Here is a 21,856-nt window from a genome sequence, read left to right on the forward strand (position 1 = left end):
ATGGTTGTGGAAACTAGTGACGACCCGGAAGTAGAGCTGTTAAATTTATCAACAAAGGGCAAAACAGAAATCCAGCTGATCAATTAGTCGGTTGTCATACCTGACTGTTGGTTTGCCTAAACTGCAATTTGTACATTGCAGATCTAAGTAGAACATGGCAACGACTCCTCAACTATTCGAGGTAAAATAAACTGTATGTTCCCTTGGCCTTTGCTTGGGCTAGCTGACTGCTAACTTTAGTGATAGCTAGCTAGGAGGAGAAGTATGAGCTAGCCAACCGCCTGTTTAAACGTTAGATGAGTAGCGTTAGTTGAAATGTAAAATTTATTATTTTAGGCTAACTAGCTAGCCAGATATAGCTATAAGGATTGGAAATTGTGCCTCAGCTAGGAAGTTGCCTTGCCAGCAGATCCGACCCGCTTGCTTACAGCTGCACTAAGGTCGGATAGGCTTCCTCTGTAGGTTAACACACCACGGAGCCAGCGCGAGGTAAGGCTCGGAAAACGTACTTCAAAACAGGGATGAGAAATGCGGTGTACTCCGAATTGTCCCAACATCCCAACTGTTACACCGATAAAATTCGGAGTATAACGCATTTCCCAGGATTGAGGTACGTTTTCCAGCTCCGCGGTGTCTTAGCCAACACAGGAATCCGACCCCAGGCCTAGCGCAGCTGTAAACAAGCGGGTCAGATCTGCTGGTTAGGAAGTTGCCCTGCTGTCCATCAGCTAACTACGTTACCGTTTGCTAGCTATTTTGCACTGACAGCTAGCTAACAAAGCTAGCTACTGTAGTGTTTACCCAGGCAGATGTTGACGATGTGATCATTTGTCAATCATGATGTATGTTGACTAGAGGGTTATACTACAAAGTAGGTTCAGTGAGTTAGCCAGCTAACTTTGATAAACAACCAGAAATAATTCTTTTTGGTTAATTAAGAAAGCTAAACTCATGTGTTTTTGGATGTTGAGCCCATTTCAAGTTATTTTAGAGCATTTAGACAAGTTAGCTGGTTAACTCATTGAACTTGATTTGTAGTATACCCCTCAGCTGTACCTTAATGATTAGTGATTGTTACCAAAGTTACCTCTAGCTCTGGGGCAAAGTACGGCCCTTAGGCCATATCCGGCCCGCTGGTCACTTCAATCTGGCCCGCAAGACATATTACATTTATTATATATTATTTATTTTTTTAAACATTTTTTTATCCCCAATTTCGTCGTATCCAATTGGTAGTTACAGGCTTATCCCATTGCTGCAACTCCCGTAGGGACTTGGGAGAGGCGAAGGTCGAGAGCCATGCGTCCTCCGAAACACGACCCAGCCAAGCCACACTGCTTCCTGACACAATGCCTGCTTAGCCCGGAAGCCAGTCGCACCAATGTGTCGGAGGGAACACTGTACACCTGGCTACAGTGTCAGCGTGCATACGCCCAGCCCGCCACAGGAGTCGCTAGAGCGTGATAGGACAAGGAAATCTCGGCCTGTCAAACCCTCTCCTAACCCGGATGATGCTGGGCCAATTGTGCACCGCCTCATGGGTCTCCCAGTCACGGGCCTGCTGTGACACAGCCTGGGATTGAACCCGGGTCTGTAGTGACACCTCAAGCACTGCGATGCAGTGCCTTAAACCGCTGCACCACTCGGGAGGCCTCCGCAAATTGATTGCGTCCCTCCGTTGAATTTCAAAACCCTGATGTGGTCCTCGAGCCAAAAAGTTTGCCCACCCCTGCTCTAGCTGCTCTATGTCGTGTGTTATTGCCTAAGTTACTGGTTTACAGTAGCATTGGCTAGGTAGCTTGTCACGCCCCTAGTTATCAGTGTTGGGGAGTAGTGAACTAGCTACCTTGTTCACCTAGTCATTTAATGACATTTTGCAATAGCTTGGTGGTGGTTGAACTAAATTCAAATCTTGGTAGTTAATTACTTTTTTGCCATGTTTTGGTGTAGCTAACTACTGTAACTGCACGCTAATTTTTTGCAAAAAGAAAAGATGGGTGAAGAAGGAAAGAATTTCCTTTATTTTTTGTCATCAAACCTACCTAATTCTCACTTGAAACACTTTGTGTGCCTAATTCTAACTTTGTGTTAAATAGGCTAAATCATACATTCTGTTAACATCTGACTATATGGATCTGTTCTTGCAATTTGTAGTATATGACATTTCAGATTTAGATATGTTATTTTTATCACGAAGTAGTTTGGAAGAAGTTAACTATTTTTTTCTAAATAACTTTAGCTAAGTAAACTATATTTCTCTTAAGGGTAGCTTAACTTCAGTGTGAAGTAATTGGTAGCTTGGTAAACTGTGCAGCGGGCTAAGGCACTGCATTTCAGTGCAGTCCCATAGGGCGGCCCACCATTGGCCCAGCGTCGTCCAGGTTTGGCCGGGGTAGGCCATCATTGTAAATAAGAATTTGTTCTTAACTGACTTGCCTAGTTAAAGGTTAAATAAAAAAACAGCAACTATATTTTCAGAGTAGCTTCCCCAAAACTGCTTGTTATAAGCATTGAAACCATGTAGCCAGCTAGCTACTTGAGTGCACCTGTAATCAATCGTTGACCATTTGACACAATAAGGGTTAATGTATGCCATGGTCTAGCCAACTCAACGATTTACGATGGAGTTGAGCAGCGACTAATGTGGGCGGATTGGAACTCCGACAGCACCCAAATATTAGCCCACAGTTATACAGTCGTGGAGTTGAGTTTAGTCGGCTAGCCAGGTTGCAGTATTGCTCATGTCACATCCCATGCTCACCAGTTATCTAAGAAAGTCTTGACAGGACAGAGATTGACACTGTCTGTGTGTGCTTGATCCACAGGAGCCCTTTGATGCAGATGAGTACATAGAGAGGTTGGCCTGGAGAACCCCTGGAGGAGGGTCCAAAGGCGGAGCTGAAGCATTCGACCCCAAAAGGTAGTCTTGTACTAAAGACATGGCTTTATTGAAAGTTACCGTAATCATGACTCTTCTTGACCTCTTTTCGAAAGACTAACTAACCCTAACCCCAACCACCTGCCTAATCTTGATCAACCAGCAGCCAATCCCCTGTCTTATTGCAGGTCCTTGTGCTTCCCCTTTTAAGACCCTTACCTTTGTTTCAGCCTTATCCCCCTTTCTTAAAGCTCTAGGCCCAACCATACAACAAGTTCTATTTAAACCTCTATTGAAGATAACTCGGAGGCAGTGCGTAATGGGAGGCTACCAAGCTCTGAGTCATACAGTAACTGACAGCAAGGAAATGAATGTGCATTGGGATGGGAGATGTCCCTAAGCTGAAGCCACTGCTGCGGGAATTAGCTAAGAGATTAAATACTCATCATTTTGGGACGTTTCTTAGTCTGTTAAATATGGTGCTGACTTACAACATTTGCTCCACAGTCCTCACTTTAAATGCAGCTGACGAAGCTCCCAGTTTGTAGAGCTTCATAAATCTGGGGACCCAAGAATTAAGCCCTCAATACTATGTCTAAATGTTAACTGAATGAGTGTAAGGTTAGTACAGTGGTCACCAACTGGTCGATCGCAATCTGCAAGGCATTCCTAGTCGATCACCAAACATTTCTGAAGAAAAGTCAACGATAAAGCCTTGCGCTCCTATATACATGTTTTATAAAAAGGCATCTTGCTCTGTTGGCAGTAGGTACATTTGATTCAGAAGTTCTGCGTGCCTGGTAGGCAAAGTGTTCCCATTTTGAACCACATTTCGTTTGTCTGGAGGGACAAACTCTGCCTACCCGGCAGACCAGGAAAGTTAAATCAAGTGTGCCTACTGCGCTGTCCAGTCTGTTAGCTAAAATCACTGTGCATACAGCTTCCACAGCAAAGTTTGATATTAGCCTAGGTGAGATTTCATAGCTTTTAAAACCTTGACCAGAGAGACTGTCAAAGAATATAGCAAAGAGCTGGTGTTTTTATGAGTGAGTTTCTGTTTTTATTCAACTCTTTTTCAAAACATAAATCTGCTTCCACTCACGCTGCAGCTCCAAGGAATGAGTATCGATAGACCTGCGTCTTTTATTAATTGCTCATTGTGTCTATTTTAATATCAAGGAATATTTCACTTTTTCTGGTCATATGCACAAATTCATGATGTTCCTGAGGCAGAAATATGATGCCCTCTCTCTGGTCAGTCTCACCGGAGGAAAGGAGAGAGCAGGGACTGTGAGAGGCAGACCCTTCTGCTGCTCTCTCCCTCCACTGAGACTGACCATCGGATGCAGGTACCATCACTCCAGTAAAATAAAAAAGCCAATTATTTAAATGTATACTCAGCTGTACCTCGCAAGTGATAGAACTGATCTATTTTGTTATCAAATCTCAAGTTTTGAAATATAATATGGTCTGAGAAGAACAATATTGTTAGGCCAAGCATAGCCAATATGCTGCGATAATGTATTAGGCCTACTGCACAAACCTCATTCCTACAGAACTGTTTTTTTATTGCATAGGCTTACAGTCATGTTTTTTTAAATGTTTTTTTAAAATCTGAGTTGTTGATCTTGGCTTGCATTTTGACCCCAAACGTGATCTTGACTCAAAGGCTGGTGACGACTGAGTTAGTAGGACAAATCCAACCCAAAATGACTCACCCATGCTAGTATACTAAAGCATTTTGTCTACCCTTTGTTTGCTGTGAACTTATGGCTGTAGATCAAGTTGAAGGCCAGCTTGTAAGTGAACTCATGGCTATGGAGTGTCTAGACCAATGTGAGGTAGGCCTGCAGTCTTTTAAAGCCCTTGTCCTGCTTCCCTCCTAGGCTGCTGGAGGAGTTTGAGAACCACATAGAGGAGCTGAAGCAGCTAGATGAGAAGATCCAGCGGCGGGTGGAGAAGCTGGAGCACCAGTGTCACAGAGAGGCCAAGGAGTTTGCCCACAAAGTGCAGGACTTACAGAGGAGCAACCAGGTCAGTTTCACGACACACTGGACCCACCACAACCTCAGATCCCCAGCCTTTTACTCTGTAGACAGGCACGTTTTGAAGAGAATGTCAGAGTCCAGTGTAATATAAAAGCATTATGACCCTTGCTACTTTTGGAAGCCCTGCCATCATGCAAGATTATTTTTATCCCCATTCATTAATCATGTCACACAATGTGCGACTTCTTTTTGCACAACTCTCTGTCTCCATACAGGTAGCCTTCCAGCACTTCCAGGAGTTGGACGAGCACATCAGCTATGTGGCCACCAAGGTGTGTCACCTTGGCGACCAGCTGGAGGGCGTGAACACGCCCAGGCAGAGGGCGGTGGAGGCACAGCGTCTCATGACCTACTTCAATGAGTTCCTGGATGGGGACCTGCGCAGTGATGTCTTCAACAACCCAGAGAAGGTCATGATACATACATTACCATTCGCCCTCATGTATTCTTACAGAGATTGACCTTTTTTGTTTTTCAAAAAAGAAAAAGATTGACCCTTGATAATAACCTCTACAGCAGTGAAAGATGTTAAGAACTGAAATAAGTCAATGAACAGGATTGAGGTAACCACACATTTTAATTTGTGGAATTGATCCCTTTAGTTGGATCCCTTAGCTAATTTGGATTAATCAACTGGCCTTTGCTTCTTGACAATAGCTAGAGGATTGACTACCATGGATGTCAACATGCTCATGTCTGTCTTAATCGCATTAATTAATTGCAAGGTGTGAGAGAGACCCCTTATTTTTTTAATTTTTTGCTATTGACGGGCTTGGTCATCACTATTTTGCCCTACTACAGCTAAATGTGGCATGGGAAAGCATATCAAAATATATTTCTTATGGGAAAAAACTGGGCCTAATTAATCTAGATTTCCTATAAGAGTTCAAAGCCATTTGAGCGACCTCACTATCAACCCTCAAAAGTTTGATTGGGGATTGTCAAAACAGTTTAAGAGCAAGTGGGGATACTGTAATCAAAGCAAGCGGAGAGTCTGGAGGTCAATCTCAGAGACGGGACCTGGAGATGGGATGGGAATGCTTCCAGAGAGGCATGGTGGGAATATCGGACAGATCTCTTTTCCTGAGCATACCTCCAGATGAGGGGGAAAGAGGAAAGCTGCGAGTGAATAGCTGAAGGGGGAAGGCTCTGCTAATCCTTCTGAAAGGGAGGGCTGGGCCGCCAGCGTGGAGACAAGTGCTGCTAAACCCTGACTGCAGAGAGACGGCTACATTACTTACATGGGATTTAGCTAATCTTAGCTGGGGGACAGATACTTAGAAAACCTTTGCCGCGCAGAAAGGCTGGATCCTCCTCATGGGAGTGGAGTAATGATGTTAGCTGAGGCAGGCATCTGCGGGAACAGAAGAGTTGCGGACGGCGGGCCTTTACTAGGTCTGGGGTTTTCAGCCAGCGTGTATGTCGGGGAGGGGAGTGGGGGGGTTCTCGACAGGGCCCATTTTTTTTGAGAGATATCCCTGGCCGGACAGATTATTGAAGGCGATTTAGGCTCCTGTGGGATTAGAGCCCATTCAGAGGAGGCATGCCAATAAAGAGTTAGATATGCTGCTAACCCAGGGCTGCTGCCACGGATGCTGTTAGCCAGGTGAGCGGCGGCTGCTTGTTATCAGCTCCATGGTGTACGAGGAGGAGGAGGAGGGCTGGTTTAACATGATCTCCTAAATGGAGATGCTGCTACTGTTGGTCTGCTCTCTGTTTGGGTGTTCATTTCTTATGTTTCTCTCTCTCCCTCCCCGACTCCTTCCCCCCTATTTCTCCCTCTCCCAGATTAAGGAAGCTGCTGATATCATTCAGAAGTTGCATCTCATAGCACAGGAGCTGCCGTTTGACAGGTGAGTAGTCCTGGAGGCAGCTTTACACGAGCTCTGTGGTACAATGTAAACAGTATCGGTGCCTCCAGCCCAACCAGACTAGTTTTGTAAATGTTATGTTGCATTAACTAGTGTTTCTGAGGGAGAGAATACATTTCACTTCAAGTCAGAGGGACTACAAATACAACACATCATGCAAGATTACATTGACATCATTTTGGGTTTGAGTCTTTTTAATCTCCGTTATCCTCTTTGGTGAATGCCTTTATTCTTGTCCTCTAACAGGTTTGCAGATGTCAAGGCCAAGATTGCAAGTGAGTGGTTGCATTCAAAATGACCTTTGTTGCTGATTGATCAACGAGTGATAACACAGCCATGCTCAGAAAGGCAACTAAATCTGAATGTGCGTCTAGGTAAATACCACGACCTGGAGCGCCAGCTGATCCAGGAGTTCACGGCGGCCCAGCGTAGAGGCGAGATTGGACGCATGCGGGAGGTCGCCGCAGTCCTCTTACATTTCAAGGTGACCCACAAACACTGGACTGTTTTGATATGTCTCCATATTAAGGAAAGATTAGTGTTATTGTTTGAGCTGTGTATGTGTAGTAGTAGTGCATATTGTAACTTACAAATATGCACTTGTATCTCATTTAGCGTCTATGCAACCATGCATCGTTTGTTCTTTGGAGATGTTGGATTGTGGTAGTGATGCAGGTGTGATTGTGACATGTCTTTGTTTCCTGCAGGGCTATGCACACTGTGTAGATGTTTACATCAAGCAGTGTCAGGAGGTGAGTGTGCAGTGTTCAGTTGAACATGAACCCTTTTATAACAGTTTAGTATAGACTACCTGTGCGCTTCTGTTGTAGTCTCACCACAAGTTGTAGTCCTGAGGTCTGTAATTAACTCTGTGTGTGTGTGTGTTCAGGGAGCGTACATGCGTAGTGACGTGTTTGAAGACACGGCCCTCCTCTGCCAGCGAGTCAACAAGCAGGTGGGAGAGGTCTTCCAGAGCCCCGAGACCGTCATGGCCAAACTCATCCAGAACATCTTTGAGAACAAACTACAGGTATAGTGAACAATATCTGCCACTAGATTTGCCAGATAATATCTTCTCTGACCCAGTTCTGTTGGACTGACTGAGCAGCTTTGTGTTTCCAGGCTCACGTGAAAGAGAAGCTGGACGAGACCCGCCGCTCTGACATAGAACAATACCTCAAAAACCTCTATGACCTCTACACCAGGTAATATGTCTGTTCACCTTTGAACTCTCACTCTTAAAGGTCCAATGCAGTCTTTTTAAAAGTTTTCTATCTCGATACCAAATCATTTCTGGCTAACAATACGTACCTTACGGTGACTGCTTTAAATTAAAGCAATTTCTCAATCAATAACTTTGCTTGGTCTGTCTGGGAGTGGACTGAGTGGGGAGGGGAAAACTGAAAACTAGCTGATATTGGCAGAGAGGTTTGGAACTCTCTAATTGGTCTATTAACTTATTTACCACCTGGTGATGTGAACAGGCAGGCCAAAACTCCATCCCACCACAACAGGTTGACATTTCAGGCAATCTTTTCAGCTCTTACTAAAAGGGAATTATCATCATTTTCAAAGTATTTTTGCAACCTCATAGTGTGGAAATATATATAAAACACAGGAGATCAAGTTTTTGACTGCACTGGGCCTTTAATACCTCATACCCTCCGGTCTGACCATTGCTAAACTTGGCAACCCTGTGTCTCCAGGACGACAGCCTTGGCGTCCAAGCTAACAGAGTTCAACCTGGGCTCAGACAAACACACGTTCCTGTCCAAGCTCATCAAGAACATCTTCTCCACCTATCTGGAGAGCTACATTGAAATGGAGAAAGATTACCTCCGCACACGCAGCGCCGTGATCCTGCAACGCTACTACGACTCCAAGAACCACCAGAAACGCCCACTGGGTGGGGGCAGGTAGGAAGTGACTGACCACCTCTACCCTAGTGCCCCCTGACTCTCTCCTCTCTCCTCCGTCTTCTCCCTTTACCCTAAACTTCCTTGTCCGCCTTGGTGTCAGACCTGTGTTGTATTAAATAGTTAAATGGATTTAAATAGTACATCCCTCATCTCTCCACTCCTCATATCAAGGTCCTGTCTTTGAGTTCAGACTCCTCCCTTTCCCTTAATGTTGTAATGGTGAGGGAGTTGGGTTAATGTCCCGGGTATGCCCCAGGTGAAGCCGGGCTGCCTCCCGGGCGTCAGCCAGGTGCCCTGTTTTGGCCGACGACATAGTCTGCTCAAAACAAAAGTGGCGTAGTTTAGGCACTTGGAGAAATTAGTACGATTCTGTGTTTTCACATGCAAACGTGGTTACTTTTGATGAAAAGGCTTTACCCGCCTTCCCAATTAACTTTTTTGAAAATTTAAACATTTTATGGAGAAAAAAGAAAGTGGTGTATTTCTGAATGATGCACTATGCTGCCTTGTTGACGACATGACAGAGGTGCAGATTTCGCTTCGATTTGATAAGGGCACTCCTCCGTTCACGTCACGGGCCATAGCCCGGTGTACTTAATCAAACTCCCTCAATGTAAACCCCCCCCCCAGTATCCAGGAGCTGAAGGAGCGGATCAGACAGCGCACCAACCTGCCATTGGGGCCCAGCATCGACACCCACGGGGAGACCTTCCTGTCCCAGGAGGTGGTGGTCAACCTGCTGCAGGAGACACGCCACGCCTTCGAGAGGTGCAACAGGGTGAGGCTGCTACGCTGCCCCCTACAGGAGAGACAATAACACTGACTGCAGTGATGTCACAGTCTGTACTGAATTATCATAACAGGATCCTTTTGGTCACAGTGATCATACAGTTGAAATCGGAAGTTTACATACACTTAGGTTGGAGTCATTAAAACTCGTTTTTCAACCACTCCATACATTTCTTGTTAACAAACTATAGTTTTGGCAAATAGGTTAGGACATCTACTTTGTGCATGACACAAGTCATTTTTCCAACAATTGTTTACAGACAGATTATTTCACTTATAATTCACTGTATCACAATTCCAGTGGGTCAGAAGTTTACATACACTAAGTTGACTGTGCCTTTTAACAGCTTGGAAAATTCCAGAAAATTTTGTCATGGCTTTAGAAGCTTCTGTTTGGCTAATTGACATCATTTGAGTCAATTGGAAGTGTAGCTGTGGATGTATTTCAAGGCCTACCTTCAAACTCAGTGCCTCTTTCCTTGACATTATGGGAAAATCTAAAGAAATCTGCCAAGATCTCAGAAAAAAAATGTGTAGACCTCCACAAGTCTGGTTCTTCCTTGGGAGCAATTTCCAAACGCCTGAAGGTACCACGTTCATCTGTACAAACACCATGGAACCACGCAGCCGTCATACCGCTCAGGAAGGAGACACATTCTGTCTCCTAGAGATGAACGTACTTTGGTGCGAAAAGTGCAAATCAATCCCAGAACAACAGCAAAGGACTTTGTGAAGATGCTGGAGGAAACGGGTACAAAAGTATCTATATCCACAGTTAAACGAGTCCTGTATTGACATAACCTGAAAGGCCGCTCAGCAAGGAAGAAGCCACTGCTCCAAACCGCCATAAAAAAGCCAGACTACGGTTTGCAACTGCACATGGGGACAAAGATCGTACTTTTTGGAGAAAAATCCTCTGGGCTGATGAAACAAAAATAGAACTGTTTGGGCATAATGACCATCATTATGTTTGGAGGAAAAAGGGGGCTGCTTGCAAGCCGAAGAACACCATCCCAACCGTGAAGCACAGGGGTGGTAGCATCATGTTGTGGGGGTGCTTTGCTGCAGGAGGGACTGTTGCACTTCGCAACATAGATGGCATCATGAGGCAGGAAAATTATGTGGATATATTGAGACAACGTCTCAAGACATCAGTCAGGAAGTCGCAAATGGGTCTTCCAAATGGACAATGACCCCAAGCATACTTCCAAAGTTGTGGCAAAATGGCTTAAGGACAACAAATTCAAGCTATAGGAGTGGCCATAACAAAGCCCTGACCTCAATCCTATAGAAACTTTGATGGCAGAACTGAAAAAGCGTGTGCGAGCAAGGAGGCCTACAAACCTGACTCAGTTACACCAGCTCTGTCAGGAGGAATGGGCCAAAATTCACCCAACTTATTGTGGGAAGCTTGTGGAAGGCTACCCGACACATTTGACCCAAGTCAAACAATTTAAAGGCAATGCTACCAAATACTAATTGAGTGTATGTAAACTTCTGACCCACTGGGAATGTGATGAAAGAAATAAAAGCTGAAATAAATCATTCTCTCTCTACTATTATTCTGACATTTCACATTCTTAAAATAAAGTGGTGACCCTAACTGACCTAAAACAGGGAATTTTTACTTGGATTAAATGTCAGGAATTGTGAAAAACTAAGTTTAAATGTATTTGGCCAAGGTGTATGTAAATGAGGCCTTTGCAGTAGATCCCTGTAGAGTGCTGAGAGTAAATCAGGTCCTGTCTCTGTGTGTTGTGAACCAGCTCTCCGATCCCTCGGACCTGCCCAAGAACGCCTTCTCCATCTTCCTGCTGCTGGTGGAGCACCTGTGTGTTGACCACATTGACTACGCACTGGAGATCGGCCTTTCCGGTACACACAACTCTCACTAACTGTCACTAACACAGTAAAGGTCGCAAAACATTTTAGAAACATTGATTAAATCCTTTTTATGTGTGGGTGTAAAATGAATCTTCTCTTGTGCCTTTTTAAATGGAAAGTGTTTGTTTCTCTCGCCTCTCTCTACAGCCATTCCATCAGCTGATGCCAAGAATGCCAACCTTTACTTCCTGGATGTAGTTCAGCAGGCCAACACCATCTTCCACCTGTTTGATAAGCAGTTCAACGACCACCTCATGCCTCTTATCAGGTTTGCATAGGGCGTGTCCTGTCAATCACACCTATCCCCCTCGTTCCATACTGTAGTCTGTTGCTAGCACAGACTGGAATATGTTCCGGGATTCCTCCGATGGCATTGAGGAGTACACCACAGTCATTGGCTTCATCAATAAGTGCATCGATGACATCGTCCCTTCAGGGACCGTACATACCCCAACCAGAAGCCATGGAGTACAGGCAACATCCGCTGTGGTGGAATTATTGTAAACAAAAGGATACTTTTTGATTTCTTCAAAACAATCAAACTTTATTATTTAATTACTGCAGTTATGGAGCTGGTCGGTAATCACCCCTGAGAACTCAATGAGCGGATTTGAGCCACAGCATTTTATAGTGAAGTCCATCCTCCTGGATGTTCATGACAATAAACAGACGTATGGAATGGGTCACAAGGTTAAGATTTGTATGAAAGATACTTATAATTCACAGCAGACAGTATCTCATTATGTAGAGACCAGGGTCTAGCTCTGGAGTCGTCTCTCTCTGGTACCTTATAGAAAAGAAACATTAACTCATGTTCTGGAATGCGGTATCCCCAAGGACATCATATATCTACTGTCAGTGTTCTCTCCCAGAGGCCCACTTTCAGTTCACACAGACACAATAGAGTTATAAGAACCCTCTATTTTGTTGCATAAAACAACCATTTGATACAATAAAAGTATTATAACAATCTTGCAATTTTGCTGTCACACCGCACTGAGCTAAAGGTTAGAGCTGCCGCTTTCAAGTAGCGGGACTCTAACCTGGAAGCTTATAAGAAATCCCGCTATGCCCTCCGACGAACCATCAAATAGGCAACGCGTAAATACAGGACTAAGATTGAATCGTACTACACCGGCTCTGACGCTCGTCGGATGTTGCAGGGCTTGCAAACCACAGACTACAAAGGGAAGCACAGCCGAGAGCTGCCCAGTGACACGAGCCTACTAGACGAGCTAAACAAGCCAATGTATGTAAAATCTTTAAACAGGTCAACATTCACAAGGCTGCAGGGCCAGACGGATTACCAGCACGTGTACTGCGAACATGCGCCGACCAACTGGCAAGTGTCTTCACTGACATTTTAAACCTCTCCCTGACTGAGTCTAATACCTACATGTTTTAAGCAGACCACCATAGTCCCTGTGCCCAAGAACACTAAGGTAACCTGCCTAAATGACTACAGACCCGTAGCACTTACGTCTGTAGCCATGAAGTGCTTTGAAAGGCTGGTCATGGCTCACATCAACACCATTATCCCAGAAACCCTAGACCCACTCCAATTTGCATACCACCCCAACTGATCCACTGATGAGGCAATCTCTATTGCACTCCACACTGCCCTTTCCCACCTGGACAAAAGGAACATCTATGTCAGAATGCTATTCATTGACTTAGCGTTCAACACCATAGTGCCCTCAAAGCTCATCACTAAGCTAAGGACCCTGAGACTAAACACCTCCCTCTGCAACTGGATCCTGGACTTCCTGACAGGCCGCCCCCAGGTGGTAAGGGTAGGTAACAACACATTCGCCACACTGATCCTCAACACACGGGCCCCTCAGGCGTGCGTGCTCAGTCCCCTACTGTACTCCCTGTTCACTCATGACTGCACGGCCAGGCACGACTCCAACACAATCATTAAGTTTGCCGACAACAGTGGGAGGCCTGATCAACGACGAGACAGCCTATAGGGAGGAGGTCAGAAACCTGGCAGTGTGGTGCCAGGACAACAACCTCTCCCGCAACGTGATCAAGACAAAGGAGATGATTGTGGACTGCAGGAAAAGAGGACCGAGCACGCCCCCATTCTCATCGACGGGGCTGTCCAGGCACACCAAGACAGTTGTGAAGAGGGCACGACAACCTATTCCCCCTCAGGAGACTGAAAATATTTGGCATGGGTCCTCAGATCCTCAAAAGGTTCTACAGCTGCACCATCGAGAGCATCCTGACTGGTTGCATCACTGCCTGGTATGGCAACTGCTCGGCCTCCGACCGCAAGGCACTACAGAGGGTAGTGCGAACGGCCCAGTACGTCACTGGGGCCAAGCTTCCTACCATCCAGGATCTCTATATCAAGTGGTGTGAAAGGAAGGCCCTAAAAATGGTCAGACTCCAGCCACCCCAGTCATAGACTGTTCTCTCTGCTACCACACGGCAAGCGGTTCCGGAGCGCCAGGTCTAGGTCCAAGAGGCTTCTAAACAGCTTCTACCCCCAAGCCATAAGACTCCTGAACATCTAATCAAATGGCTACCCAGACTATTTGCATTGCCCCCCTCCCCCCCTTTTACACCACTGCTACTCTCTGTTGTTATCATCTATGCATAGTCACTTTAATAACTCTACCTACATGTACATACTACCTCAACTAACCGGTGCCCCCGCACATTGACTCTGTACTGGTACCCCCCTGTATATAGTCTGGCTATTGTTATTTTACTGTTGCTATTTAATTACTTGTTACTTTTATTTCTTATTCTTATCCATATTTTTTTAACTGCATTGTTGGTTAGGGGCTCGTAAGTAAGCATTTCACTGTAAGGTCTACACCTGTTGTATTCAGCATTTCACTGTAACACCTGTTGTATTCGGCTCATGTGACAAATAAGATTTGATTTGTACTGTACACGATTACTGCCTCTTACGGTTTGATAGCCTCCAGTTGTTGTTGTTGTTGTTATTATTATTATTATTATTGTTATTATTATCATTATTATTCTTCACTAACAGGTAGCAACTCTGTAGCAAGTTTCATGTTTTCCACATACAGTTCTGTGTTACTTTGTATTACCTTTGACCTTTTATGGACCTTCTCTCTCCACCAGCTCTTCTCCCAAACTGACAGAGTGCCTGCACAAGAAGAAGGAGGTGATTGAACAGATGGAGGTGAAACTGGACACCGGCATAGACAGGTCAGTAAACCACAGTGTTTTAATGTTACCAACAACATCATGGGAAATTAGTGAATGTATTATATTGGTGTGTGAGGGGTGGTTGTCATGGCGTTGTCCTCTCTGCAGAACGCTGAACTGCATGGTGGGACAGATGAAGCACATCCTGGCTACGGAACAGAAGAAGACAGACTTCAGGCCTGAAGACGAGAACAACGTCATGATCCAGTGCACCGCAGTAAGTAGTGAACTGCACTCAGCCTCCACCCCTGGTCTCATATGCAAAGCAAAGAGAAACTGTAGTCGGATGAGTTTTAAAAAGTAAAAAAAATCAGTGCCATTTCACTCGACCTGTGACTCCTAACCTACACGGTCTGATACCCCTTCCTGCCTGTGCTCCCCAGGCCTGCTCCAAGGTGTGTGTGTACGTAAGTCGGCAGGTGGAGCGTGTGCGGAAGTCCATGGACGGTAAGAACGTGGACACAGTGCTGACGGAGCTGGGCGTGCGTTTCCACCGCCTCATCCACGAACACCTGCAGCAGTACAGCTACAGCTCCATGGGAGGCATGCTGGCCATCTGCGACGTGGCCGAGTACCGCAAAAGTGCCAAGGACTTCCGGGTGAGAGGTCACACCAGAGTTAGCATTACAGCTGTAGCAACAGTTTACATCATAATATTAAGCGCTAGTAATGCTACTGAGTTAATGCTAGCTAGCATACTGGCTTGAGTTGGATGTTGTAAAAGTTCTGTGTATGGTTGACTGTCTGTCCCGCAGGTTCCTTTGGTGCTGCAGCTCTTTGACACGCTCCACGCCTTGTGTAACCTCCTGGTGGTCGCCCCCGACAACCTCAAACAGGTTTGCTCCGGCGAGCAGCTCACCAACCTGGACCGGAACCTTCTGCATGCCTTCGTCCAGTTGAGAGTGGACTACCGCCAGGCCAGACTGGGACGCCACTTCAGCTAATAGCCCCAGTCCATGGGTCACTGTCCAGCCCTCTGTCCGTCCATCCATCCATCCAATCACCAGGCCCTATGATTTCACAAGATTCACCATAGAAACAGAATTCAGCCAACCTGGATGGAGTCTTCTCTGTTCTGAGTTAGTCTTTCATTCTCATCTGCAGTAGCACCTTTTGCTTGTTTGTCCGTCTTAGAGGCCAAGAAAGACCACTGCCATTCAGTTGGGCTACCTGATTTCTGCAATCCTGAGATGTATTGACTGAGCTGTCTTGTTTTTAAATACTAATCCACCAAACCAACGTAGAAGATTTTGCATATTGCCGGTAATATGGACCTTGATTTCCAAGATTTCTACTTTAAAATAAAGAGACGTTTTGATTGTGCCAAATATATGTTCTGTGGCTGCACTTGTCCACAGGAACAAATTCTAAAGCTGCAGTAAAGGGAAGGTTGAACTCTGCATAGCTCAGGCATGTCATGCAATGACTGACTGGAAACACCCACCCCTCAGAGAACTCCCAGAGGAATCTACTTTACTCTCACCACCACCACCATCTCTCTCATATCGCTCTCCCTTATCTCTCTCTTGCTCTCTCATACACTATATGTACCAAAGTATGTGTACACTCCTTCAAATTGGTGAATTCGGCCATTTCAGCCACACCCGTTGCTGACAGGTGTATAAAGCTGAGCACACAGCCATGCAATCTCCATAGACAAACATTGGCAGTAGAATTGCCTTATTGAAAAGCTCATTGACATTCAACGTGGCACCGTCATAGGATGCCACCTTTCCAACAAGTCAGTTTGTAAAATTTCTGCCCTGTTAGAGCTGACCCAGTCAACTGTAAGTGCTTTTAGTGGGAAGTGGAAACGTCTAGGAGCAATAACGGCTCAGCCGTGAAGTGGTAGGCCTCTAGACTATTCTGTGCTTCCATCTTTGTGGCAACAGTTTGGGGAAGGCCCTTTCCTGTTTCAGTATGACAATGCCCCCATGCACAAAGCGAACTCCATACAAAAATGGTTTCTTGATATCGGTGTGGAAGAACTTGACTGACTTGCACAGAGCCCTGACCTCAACCCTAGGGAAAACCTTGGGATGAATTGGAATGCCGACTGCCAGCCAGGCCTAATCGCCCAACATCAGTGCCTGACCTCACTATTGCTATTTTAGCTGAATGGATGCAAGTCCCCGCAGCAATGTTCCAACATCTAGTGGAAAGCCTTCCCAGAAGAGTGGAGGCTGTTATAGCAGCAAAGTGGGGACCAACTCCATTTTAATGCCCTTGATTTTGTAATGAGATGTTTGATAAGCAGGTGTCCACATACTTTTGGTCATTTACTGTATCTTTCTCTATATCTATATCTAACCAAGCCTGATATAGAGCTCTGCTGTGCCTGGCAGATAGTCACATGACCACCTCTCTCCGACCCCTGACCTCAGGGCAGAGGTGAGGGGTCATCACACTGCGCTGTGATCCCAGCTGTAAGTATGTCTGAGAACCACTCGGAGGTCCTGGGTGGTCTGTCTGTGGCTGGGATGACGGGTAATTGCCTAGATCGACACCTGTTCATCTACAGGGGCTTACGATCCATGCTTTGTGGCCTGAATCAGGGTCAGGACACAGTGAAATGTTGCTCTTCAGTGCTTAAGGAGATAATGAGTGAAAGTTAAGTGGACTTCACAGGGTATACAAGGCCAGGGAGGGTCAAGATCATTGTGCCTCGGCTCTCACATGGTGGTAATTGATTGTCAGTGTCAGTTAAGATCAAACCTGAAGTTCTATTGTCTTATGATAGGCTGTTCCCAGTGTACTGCTCTTGACCTTAATCAATGATTCATAATAAACGTTTTGTTTAATTAATGTCTTTACTTTTATCACAATCTTACTGGTTAATTTTCATAAACAATCAGTTGAGTTTGAAATGTTAGTACTCAGTGAGAGAGTAGGCTTGGTGCTGGAAGTGATAGATATATATACAGTGCCAGTCAAAAGTTTGGACATACCTACTCATTCAAGGGTTTTCATTTATTTGTACTATTTTCTACATTGTAGAATAATAGTGAAGACATCAGAACTATGAAATAACACATGGAACCAAAAAAGTGTTAAACAAATCAAAATATATTTTATATTCAAAGTAGCCACCCTTTGCATTGACAGCTTTGCACACTCTTGGCATTCTCTCAACCAGCTTCACCTGGAATGCTTTTCCAACAGTCTTGAAAGAGTTCCTACATATGCTGATCACTTGTTGGCTGCTTTTCCTTCATTCTACAGTCCAACTCATCTCAAACCATCTCAATTGGGTTGAGGTAGGGTGATTGTGGAGGCCAGGTCATCTGATGCAGCACTCCATCACTCTCCTTCTTGGTCACATAGACCTTACACAGCCTGGAGGTGGGTTGGGTCATTGTCCTGTTGAAAAACAAAAGATAGTCCCACTAAGCTCAAACCAGATGGGCTCCATGCTTCATGGTGGGAACCACACATGCGGAGATCATTCGTTCACCTACTCTGAGTCTCACAAAGACACAGTGGTTGGAACCAAAAATCTAACATTTTGACTCATCAGACCAAAGGACAGATTTCCACTGGTCTAATGTCCATTGCTTGTGTTTTTTGGCCCAAGCAAGTCTCTTCTTATTATTGGTGTCCTTTAGTAGTGGTTTCTTTGCAGCAATTCCACCATGAAGGCCTGATTCACACAGTCTCCCCTGAACAGTTGATGGTGAGATGTGGCTGTTACTTGAACTCTGTGAAGCATTTATTCGGGCTGCAATTTGAGGTGCAGTTAACTCTAATGAACTTATCCTCTGTGGCAGAGGTAACTCTGGGTCTTCCTTTCCTGTGACGGTCCTCATGAGAGCCAGTTTCATCATAGCGCTTGATAGTTTTTACGGCTGCACTTGAAGAAACTCTTGAAATTTTCCCGATTGACTAACCTTCATGTCTTAACGTAGTAATGGACTTTCGTTTGTCTTTGCTTATTTGAGCTGTTCTTGCCATGATATGGCAAATAGGGCTCTCGTCTCTATACCACCCCTACCTTGACACAACACAACCGATTGGCTCAAACGCATTAAGGAAAGAAATAACAGGCGCACCTGTTATTTGAAATGCATTCTGGGTGGCTACCTCATGAAGCTGGTTGAGAGAATGCCAAGAGTGTCCAAGCTGTCAAGGAAAAGGGTGGTGACTTTCAAGAATCTCAAATATAAAATATATTTTGATTTGTTTAAAAGTCTTTGGTTACTACATGATTCCATGTGTTATTTCATAGTTTGTCTTCACTATTATTCTACAATGTAGAACATAGTAAAAACCCTGGAATGAGTAGGTGTGTCCAAATGTTTGACTGGTACTGTACTTCTATGACTCATTGGGTATTCTTAACATGCCAGACTTTCTTCCTGAAAGAGTACAGTTCTCTAGTCTCCAGGAACAGAATTTGTTCGAGGGATTAGACATCTAGCGGTTCATGAAATGTGTGCAGTTGTCATGGACTGGAGAGACGGGGCGAGATAGAGATGGTTGAGAGCTCAGCCACAGCTTCGGCTGGCTAGTGTTGTGTAGAAGGTACACAGGGTGCTGAGTAAAGTCAAACAACACAATTAATTAGGCTAATATTAATATTATCAATGTCACTGAAATTCAATTCTCCCAGCCCTAATCACAACTACGTAGCTTGTAAAAATGATTTTGTTAGGCCACGGCGCAAACACTGGGCCTTTTCCAAACATTTGAAAACTATTTGTTTTTGTGGCGATTAATACATGCTGCCTGGGGAAGGGTTGGGGTAATGGGCCCCAGCCAGGGACGATAACTGGAGAGGAGTTGAAGGGAGAGGAACGGGCTGCCCCCAGGGATGCCCCGCCTGGGCAGATGGGAGGGAGGGATGTTGTTTTGGGGGAGTGTTTGAGCAGGTGGAGGGGATTAGTAACACTGTCAATACTGGAGAGCTGGATAAGACTGTTCCCTCTTACTCATCAGCTGCCACAGTTTGAGCAGTTCCTGCATAGACACACACATCCGGACATGTTTACACACACAGGGGTATCTGTCTGGAGAGGGAGACAAAACAGGGTTGTTCTTGGTCTACGTTGTCAAACCTCTGGTTGAGGAAAATATATTTCCTGCTGCTTTTTCTTGTGCCTATTACAAGGCAGTCCAGCAAATAAATGTGAGGATCTGGATGTAGAGAACCTTATTTAACTTCTGAAGACCTAACACTGTCCATGTTTCTTTCTATCAATCATCTTACCTTCCTACAAGGAAATCCAAAATATTTATCCAAACCCATTCACTTTCCCTCCACACGCTTTCCACCTCTCTCCCTCTCCTCTCCTCCCCCCTGAGCTAGATGCTCACCCAGCAGGCTCAGGTAGAGCTCAGCCAGCTAGTACACCTGTATTAGTGCCCTGATACGGAGTGGCCCCACTATTAAGCCACCAAACCTTCCAATCTGCAGTGTCACCAGGATAATTATCTGTCACACCCTCAGGTAGGGGGATGTCTCCTTGTCAATCAATTTGTTTGCGGAGTGCGTTATTGTATTCAAATTCTGTTTCAGACTCTAGACTCTCGAGTGCTCCACTTTCTATGTTCAACTGCAACAACTCTTAAAACTCCTTTTATTGTCTGTTCTGTTAAGAGGTTTGATTCCTCCAGTCCTCTGCTCTGTCCGTCAATATCATCCTTCTCTCCTCAAGTCATATTCCCCCCTCATCCACACTTAAGCACCAGTCTTCCAACCCACCCCCTTCTGCACCCTCAGATGTCATAGCACTTTCAGTTTGTCCACTCTGTCTACGCTACGAGCCCAACTAGTCCTCCAGCATCCCACAAATCCCTGCTTTCGGGGTCTCCATAACACGCCGGTCCTCCCTCTGCCTCCTGGAGCACTGACAATAAAGCATTACAGCAGTCAATCCATGTCAACAACAGCTTCGCTTAATTCCTGCTAAACACAATTTAAGCTAAATCTTCAGCTAATGATCCATAGTGATTAGCACTTGCTCTTTCGTCTGCCGGCGGCTTGTATCAATTTCACTTATGTATTTGATTTTCCTGCCATCATCAGAGAGATGACTCAGGTGTGGGAGTTGTGGCAACCAGCCTTGGAGGGGGTTAAGGATTCCCCTTCAAATTAGTCACCAAGTAATTAACACTTTGTGTTCATACAACACCCCTCATCAGCATATTTTACGTGGGAATCGGAGTAATGATGCCAGAGCCAGCAATAACTGGTGCTATTCAACTGCCTGTTGTCACCAACTACATTTCATATCAGACATTTGTCACTTGGCATCTATGGCTTAGAAAGAGGGAGTCAAGATATACAAAAGGAGTCCTAGTGTGTAGTAATCAAAAGGGAGGTTGGACACAGCTCTGATAGGGGTTGTAAACAGGGTGCTTTCCAATTGAAAGAATGGGTTGTTGTTCATGTGCTGACCCTTCCAAAAGCTATTCTCTAGGATGTCACTATGTGAGGGGCTTAGAACAGGAGTCAGGAGGTGGGCATCATGCCATACCCCCACTTACCCGCCAGGCTCTCTTGATGTGCTGCAGATGTTGCCCCAGCCTTGACCTGCTGCCCAGAGTTAACCAGCCAGGCCCAACATGGCACAAGTTTCATGCCACGTTCAGTCTTGGGCAGCCTGGAGCAGCACTAGGCATGGTGCCAATGGTCTCCTCCTTCCCTCTGTCTTGTTATACCAAAGGCTGAGTCCACTGTGGCCCAATTGAGCCCTCCCTTAAATCATTTATCATACCATCCTTTTGATAATATTAAACCAACGTGCCATAGTGTGCTTCGTTCTCCCCGCTCCTTCCCTTTATTCCATAAAAACTCTATTAATACTCTGCTATTGTGGAGCGTTTTCTGGAGCTGCTGCCTGGCTTGGTGCCTGGGCTGTGCACGCTCTTGGCTGGACTCGTCTGTTTGACTGCTCCACAGGAACAGACTGGCGCTCAGACTGAGGGCTCTGTCTCCGAGGCCTGCACACACAATCAGCTAAGCATGGCTCTGTCTCCGAGGCCTGCACACACAATCAGCTAAGCATGGCTCTGTCTCCGAGGCCTGCACACACAATCAGCTAAGCATGGCTCTGTCTCCGAGGCCTGCACACACAATCAGCTAAGCATGGCTCTGTCTCCGAGGCCTGCACACACAATCAGCTAAGCATGGCTCTGTCTCCGAGGCCTGCACACACAATCAGCTAAGCATGGCTCTGTCTCCGAGGCCTGCATACACAATCAGCTAAGCATGGCTCTGTCTCCGAGGCCTGCATACACAATCAGCTAAGCATGGCTCTGTCTCCGAGGCCT

At 45.5% G+C, this 21,856-nt stretch overlaps 1 protein-coding gene across 1 annotated transcript; it reads left to right on the forward strand.

Annotated features, from left to right (window-relative positions):
* Nucleotides 1–64: 64 nt before the first annotated feature.
* exoc5 (exocyst complex component 5) lies at nucleotides 65–17,389 on the forward strand. The gene is given in 18 exon segments (NM_001165325.1): nucleotides 65–181; nucleotides 2,826–2,920; nucleotides 4,765–4,912; nucleotides 5,142–5,336; nucleotides 6,715–6,779; nucleotides 7,044–7,072; nucleotides 7,172–7,281; nucleotides 7,505–7,549; nucleotides 7,687–7,827; nucleotides 7,920–8,002; nucleotides 8,504–8,713; nucleotides 9,347–9,494; nucleotides 11,272–11,380; nucleotides 11,537–11,657; nucleotides 14,498–14,584; nucleotides 14,693–14,801; nucleotides 14,968–15,183; nucleotides 15,340–17,389. Coding segments are annotated over 18 exon segments (2,127 nt in total). The 5' UTR covers nucleotides 65–154; the 3' UTR covers nucleotides 15,529–17,389.
* The last annotated feature ends 4,467 nt before the right edge of the window (nucleotides 17,390–21,856 follow it).

This window comes from Salmo salar, chromosome ssa09, assembly GCF_905237065.1.
Source record: "Salmo salar chromosome ssa09, Ssal_v3.1, whole genome shotgun sequence".
NCBI lineage: Eukaryota > Metazoa > Chordata > Actinopteri > Salmoniformes > Salmonidae > Salmo > Salmo salar.